Consider the following 7,500-nt stretch of genomic DNA (forward strand, 5'->3'; position numbering starts at 1 on the left):
TAGTCGTAATCTTGTCCGGTACAGTAGCAGTATCCATTTTCGCAGATAGCCTGCATATCTCCAAATTGGCCAACGCAATAGTTATGGACGCCCAAACACCTCCGCTGCTGACTTGAAACGTTGGTTGAGGAAGAAATAAACGCGATCAAAATACCAAAGGCCAAAGGATTCGTTTTCATGATGCTTTGTGTCCAGCTGTGACGAAACGAAAGTTTAAGTGTTAGTATGACGAAACTTGCATCTTTCATATCTAAGCCATTAAAAGAAAAAACATGTAGTCTGTACGAGAAGAAGAATGCTGTTTACTATTTTCAAATATCCCTTTTTTTTCCAGATATATTCAAGCTTTTAAAATATGCAAATTAGCCAGTGATGATGTCATAAACTAAACCGAATTTTGATCAAATATTACAAAAAAAAAAAACTCAGCCAATTTGTATCAGAAATGCTTGATTCTTTGCGGTAAGGTACTGGTACATGTGCTCCACAATATGAGCATACTAGTTTTGTTACATGGCAGCATACTGGGTTCCAGACCTCCCTGATATTAAAGGTTTTTGCTGGCCACCTTTGGCGTTCTACTTTGTTATTTGCCAATGGTGCCTCATCTGCATGATCATGCAACATATAGATACGTTAGGTGGAGTTTGAGGCATTTTTAACTGTTTTTCAAGTTATTACAATAGCAGTTTAGACTATTGTAATAGTCTTCTTTACAAAGTTCCCGTGATACACATAAGTATGTTACAACGCATCCAAAATAGTGCTGCCCGGCTCGTATGTTCAAGACCGAGGTTTAATCATATTACACCCGTCTTATTTTCTTTGCACTGGCTACCCGTTACTTACCGTATCGAGCTCAAAATCTTACTATTAACGTTTAAAGCTATATATCAACTGCCGCCGTCCTTATCTGTAATTTAGTTCGGTTAAAGGATAAATGTTAATACCACCTTCGTTCTTCTGAAGAACTACTATCACAGTTGCCCATAAGAAAAACAAAGAAAACTCTGGGAGACAGATCATTCCAAACAGCTGCCCCTATATTGTGGAACAGCCTTCCTGCAAGTATTAGAGACATCGAAGACTTTTTGGTTTTTAAACGAACTATGAAGACTTACTTATTTAGGAAGGCTTTTGCGTGTTATTGTTAGATTTATTACTTTTTGTGTTATTAATTTTTAGTATTCTTAAGTATATTTTATTGTAATTATTAGGGGTAGTTTTAGTTTTAATTGTCAGGCGCATTTGATCATATTCAGATGCTAATTTGCGCCTAATAAGTAATAAATTATTATTATTATTATTATTATTATTATTATTATTATTATTATTATTATTAAGATCACCAACAATATTGAAATCAACTGTTTCGAGTTGACCAATGAAAGTGTTTTGTTTGGAACATGAAACTATGTACGTCTGTTAAAACAAACAATGCATTTTTCGTTCACGTCATGTACGTTTAACAAAATTTGAGGCTACTCTAAGTGCAACGGAACTTTGCTTTGGCACCCTTTTCCTTTTGGGCTATAGAGTTATTTTTAAAGGCGGTCAACACCCATTGTATCTTTTCGTTTTTCTTTTCATCGCTTGAATATGTTAAGGATTCAAAGTTACTTTTGTGGCATGAACCTCAAGCCTTTGCGCTGACAAATTCCAACACGTACTCGGATTCATTAATTCAATGGGTGTCATTGAAGAGGTCACTACGGTGTGTAAACAATATCGACTTCCAACGTAAAACGGGTGGAAGAAAGGAAAGCAAATCATGTTTCTTTTTTTGCAACAATTGTCGATAATAATTGGCACTTTTATTCAACAAAGATTAGCCTGCCAGCAGGCTCTCAGTGTTAGATATAGATATCCGCCAGAGGACTGGACACTGTATGCGACGTCATGTGACGTCAGAGAGAGAACCATGTGCTTTTAAAAAACGTTATGAAGCTAAACAGTTAAGTTAAAAACTGTGGAAATACACGTGGAATAATTCAACATTGTGTGGATTTCTTGTGTAACATTTTGGGGGCCTGTTCGGGAGAAATTGTGGAAGAAACTGGATGGTTTTATTAACTGTTTGGATGGTCGATTGATCACTGTGTACGAGGACTTGAGTGTATCGCCGCCATTACACCTCGATTTTGTGTTTCGATGGACAACGTTATGTCGAGCAGGATGCAATGGGTTGTAGTTTAAGAAAACATTTGGTGCGGACGGTTGGTCATAAGATAGTGGGGCGCGGATTCGAGAACAGGGAAGGTAGGAACGCTTTTTTATTGGATTTTATGTATGCTGGTTTCTGATCGTGTTGTTTATAAGTAAAAGCAAAACGGCGGAGGAGAAACTGATTCTCCTGGATCGCAAAATTTTGTCGTTGGACTTGAGTAGGTTATGTGAATTTGCTCTTCATGCTAAAGTTGAAAAGTCGGCAGTAGACGGCAAGAGGAAATTAAGTGTTATTCGGGCCATCAGACGAAAAATTGAGGATTCAGTTGAGGATTTGTCCGACGATGATCAAATTGAGTATGTCGATGGGTTAATCGCACATTTGGGCCCACCCCCACTCGAGGGAATGGAAGATAATTACGGCCAAGAAGAATTAGAAAACATAGGCGACCTAAAGAAACTCAAGGAAGAACTGGGTACATTAGAGTATAAGCAGCAACAAGTCGTGGAAAAATTGGCAAAAGTGCAGAAAGAAGAGCTTACTGACTCAGTGAAGGACGAAGGCACGATTAAGTTTCCGGTTAAAGGGGTTGAGCAAAGCATATTCCGCAGAGATTTTAAAATACAAGGAGTGGTGGGCGACCCTGGCCAGAAGGATAAGCTGGGTTATCAAGCTCTAATATCCCAAATAGAATCAGGGCTTGCCAAGGGATACTCGGATAAGGAAGTAGTTAGTGCCGTAGTCCGTGCTATACAGCCAGGCCTGCAACTAAGAAGCTATCTAGAAAACATGACTGACCTAACCCTGCCCAGGCTGCGTAAGATTCTTCGCTTCCATTATCATGAGAAAAATGCCACAGAACTTTACCAGCTTCTAACAAACATTGCCCAGCTGCCCAATGAAGACCCGCAGTCATTTTTGATGAGAGCACTCACGATTAGACAGAAGATAATTAGTGCTTCAAAAGAGTCTGATAGTGGGGTTAAGTATGATGCTTCCTCAGTGCAAAGTTTGTTCCTGCATGCCTTGGAAACTGGTCTCGCTGATGAAACCATCTGTACAAAAATAAGACCTCTCACTCAAAACCCAAAAGTCGCAGACGAAGACCTCATTGGAGCAATGAGCCTAGCCATATCGGCAGAAGCCGAGCGAAGTCATAAGTTCAGTCTTACCAACAGGGGAAAGTCTGCAAAGGTGTTCACCGTTGAAAGTGCAGTAGAACCAACCACAAGGAAAGAATTGCAGAAGGACTCTCAAATCCTAGCTACACTGAAGGCTGTACAAGCAGAGCTGGCCACAGTGAAATCGGAAGTTAAGACCCTCCGGGAAGTAGCAGGTAACCAGAAAGCAGACACTATGATACCTAGTCATCATGGTGGGGGTGGAGTGAAAGCTGGAACAAGACGACCTGGTTGCCAAGAGTGTAGAAGGAAGGGGGAAGGCGACCGATGCCCACATTGCTACTTCTGTGGTGGCTTGAACCATATTTCACGCTACTGTCAGACCAGGCTCAGAAGTTATCCGGGAAACGCAGCCAGGCTACCCCAGCCGGACAGGGAGTAGCTTCGCCAGAGAAAGAAAGTCCCACCAGTGTAGTTGTTGCCTGAAGCCCGATTGCCACACACAGTCACTACAGTGTTCAAGGTGCCAGTCTGTTTGGTATTGTTCGGTGCGTTGCCAGAAGGCTCATTGGCCAAAGCATAAGGTGTTATGCAAAGCAATCAAGGAACTCTCTGAGAGAGAATCGTTTAAAGAGGGGTTAGGAGATGCCCAAGACAGAGGTGTGTATGCTAGTCACATCTCTCCCAGGCAACAGGAACGTATAGTTAAGCTGGTGGGAAGAAAGTGTTTGGTAGATTGCTACCTGGATGACATGGCTACAAAAGTTTTATGGGACACAGGGGCCCAAGTGTCAATTGTTTCAGTAGATTTCCTGAAGAGCCAACTACCAACAGTCAAAATAAGGGATATTGAACACTTACTTGGTACAGATGGGTCCATAAGTTTGCTAGCAGCAAATGGGACGAATATCCCTTACTGTGGATGGGTAGAGATTGGTGTAAGGTTAACAAATGAAAATGAGACAGAAACTAGGGTTCCGTTCTTGGTGACAATGGAGAACATTGAGCAGCCCATCATTGGTTTCAATGTTATAGAATTAATGGTCAAGCATACTGAAGGCAAAGAAGATGATGCATTACTGGGAAGGATGTTAAGAAGCTTTAAAACGAGTAAAAGTGGTGACATATAAGCGTTGATAAGCCTAATACGTGCTACCAATTCTGATGAACTTTGTCTAGTTAAATCTACAAAGAAGCCACACACTGTCCCTGCAGGGGAGACGGTTCACTTACCTTGTCGTGCTAATACTGGACCAATCTACCGTAAGACCCCTGTCATTTTTGAGCCAGATGAGTTGACAACCTGGCCTGCAGGATTGGCAGTCCATGAATCCCTTATCACTGTGAAGGAGGGTGATGCAACCATCTTATCAGTCGCAGTGACCAACAACACAAACCACGATATCACCTGGAAGAGTTGTCCTGGGGCGCCTCCAGCTGGTCCGGTCAGTTACTCCTATTGAAGTCAGGTTTAAGGACCCTGAGACACCGACCCCATGCGAGGGACCGCCTTGTGAAAAAGATACACCGGCTGAACGGATTGAGAGTGACTTGCCATGGTTACCTGAAGTTGATTTGAGTGGACTGACGGTAAACCAAAAGGAGCAGGCAAGACAGTTGTTGGTTGATGAAGTGGATGCATTTGCAACGAACGATGATGATGTCGGCTGCATTCCCGAATTGGAGATGGATATTAGATTGACTAGTGACCAGCCAGTGCAGAAGAATTACATTTCCATACCCCGTCCACTCTACCCAGAAGTTAAAGGTTACGTTGAACACTTGCTGAACCGAGGTTTCATCCGGAAGTCCAAATCGCCATTCTCAAGTAGTGTTGTCTGTGTTCGCAAGAAAGATGGCGGAATGAGGTTTTGTATAGACTACAGAGAATTAAAAAAGAAAACAATGCCAGATCGGCATCCTATTCCTCGCATCCAGGAAGCGTTAGACAGTCTAGGGGGCAAGTCATGGTTTAGTGTTTTGGATCAGGGAAAAGCCTATCATCAGGGGTTCATCGGCGAGAAAAGTCAACCGTTAACTGCGTTTATTACACCTTGGGGGTTATACGAATGGGTGCGAATACCATTCGGACTCATGAATGCGCCCGTAAACTTTCAGAGATTTATGGAGAACTGTCTTGGCGAGCTGCGTGACGAGATGTGTATCCCCTACTTAGATGATGTAATTGTATTCTCAGAAACATTTTCGGAACATATTGAACATCTCCGTAAAGTTCTTCGTCGGTTGAGGAGTTATGGTGTGAAGCTTAAGCCTGGAAAGTGTGCATTGTTCAAACGGGAAGTGTCTTTCCTTGGAAGAATTATCTCTCAAAGACGGGTACCGGATAGATCCCAAAGCTACAAATGCAGTGATTGCAATGAAGAATTTAAAACCGCGGACCGTTGGAGAAGTAAGAAGACTCACGGGTCTACTTGGGGTGTACCGCCGTCATATCGAAAACTTTGCACAAATAGCAAAACCCGTTTACGATCTCCTCAATCATGACCTGCTGGGGAAAAAGAATGCTACCTCAACCAGACAGAGCCCAGGGGTGCGTAGTGGACAGTTACCATCTTCGTCACCAGTGAAGTGGGAACCCAGGCACCAGTCTGCGTTGGCTACCCTAATAGGTAAAATAACTTCACTTCCTCTACTGGCATACCCAGATTATAATGCGCCATTCATTGTACACACCGATGCATCACAGGATGGCTTGGGAGCGGTCTTGTATCAGAAGCAGAACGGTTCTACCCGAGTAATTGCATATGCCTCTAGGACTCTGACCCCGGCTGAACGTAACTACCACATGCACTCTGGCAAATTGGAATTCTTAGCATTGAAATGGGCAGTGACAGAAAAGTTCAGGGACTACCTCTGTTACGCTCCTGAATTTGTAGTATACACCGACAATAATCCCTTGACTTATGTGTTGACATCTGCTAAGTTAAATGCTACATTGCTGGATTGCTGGATTGCGGTGGGTGGGAGAGCTTGCAGACTTTAACTTTGAAATACGGTATCGACCAGGCAGGTTGAATGCTGATGCTGATAGCCTTTCCCGATTGCCCCGTGACTTCCACACCTACATGGACAGTTGCACTGAGAAGTTAACTCCCGAAAGCTTGCATGCATCAATCTCTGCAGTCCAGACATTGTCAAATGGGGACTCAATTTGACTGACAGCCCTGACTGATGAAGAAGAGGAACTCCATCTTTTCGACGCCCTGTCATTAGCATCTTGCAATCAAGTAAGAGTGGTGGATTTAATGAAAGCACAGAAAGAAGACCCTCACATTGGACGTGTCCTTGAATTACTCAAAGCAAACCACAAGCCGACAGTGAAGGAAAAGTACCAAGAATCACCTTTGGTTCGTAAGCTCCTGAACGAGTGGCACAAGTTTCATGTACACAGGAGGAGTGGGTTAATTTATCGTAACCAGCAGGTTGTTCTCCCACTGAAATTTCGTCGCACCGTTTACCTTGAACTCCATGAAGAAATGGGACACCTTGGTGTTGAGAGAGTGCTAGCTCTGGCCCGAAAGAGATTTTATTGGCCACACATGAGGAGAGATGTAGAGAACTTTATCCATCACGTATGCCGATGCCTAAAACAGAGCCGTCCAAATCTACCAACAAGAGAACCATTACAGCCAATTACAACAACGGCTCCTCTTCAAATGGTTTCTATCGACTTTGTGCACCTAGAGCGGAGCTCAGGAGGCTATGAATATATCCTGGTGGTGGTAGATCACTTTACCAAGTATGCGCAAGCGTACCCAACGAGGAATAAGACCGCTATTACTGCTGAAGACAAGATCTTCAATGATTTCATCCCACGCTTTGGGTTTCCTGAGAAAATCCACCATGACATGGGAGGCGAGTTTGAAAACCGTTTTTTCAAGAGGCTTGAGGAACTCTCTGGAGTAATGCACTCGAGGACTACTCCATACCATCCACAGGGCAATGGTTTGGTTGAGCGAATGAACCGTAGGTTACTCAGTATGTTGCGAACCCTACCTGAAAGTCACAAATCCAGCTGGAGAGATCATGTAAATAAACTCGTTCATGCATACAACTGCACTGTTCATGAGTCAACAGGTTATGCTCCATTTTTTCTTTTATTTGGTCGTAATCTTCGCCTGCCAATTGATGTAATGTTTGATCTCGAGGAGAAAACGGGAGCCAAATCACATGCTGAGTACGTTACCAAGT

At 43.0% G+C, this 7,500-nt stretch overlaps 1 protein-coding gene across 2 annotated transcripts in view; it reads right to left on the reverse strand.

Annotated features, from left to right (window-relative positions):
• Window positions 1-7,500, reverse strand: part of LOC138052117 (uncharacterized) — a 33,057-nt gene that overhangs the window by 16,324 nt on the left and 9,233 nt on the right. For both annotated transcript variants that reach the window (XM_068898495.1, XM_068898496.1), the window contains exon 2: window positions 1-195. This exon is cut by the window's left edge and continues 14 nt beyond it. In XM_068898495.1, coding sequence (XP_068754596.1) covers window positions 1-179 — 179 coding nt within the window. In that variant the 5' untranslated portion in view covers window positions 180-195. The remainder of the gene's footprint in view (window positions 196-7,500) is intronic.

The sequence above is a fragment of the Montipora capricornis genome, chromosome 6, assembly GCF_036669925.1.
Source record: "Montipora capricornis isolate CH-2021 chromosome 6, ASM3666992v2, whole genome shotgun sequence".
In the NCBI taxonomy this organism is placed as follows: domain Eukaryota; kingdom Metazoa; phylum Cnidaria; class Anthozoa; order Scleractinia; family Acroporidae; genus Montipora; species Montipora capricornis.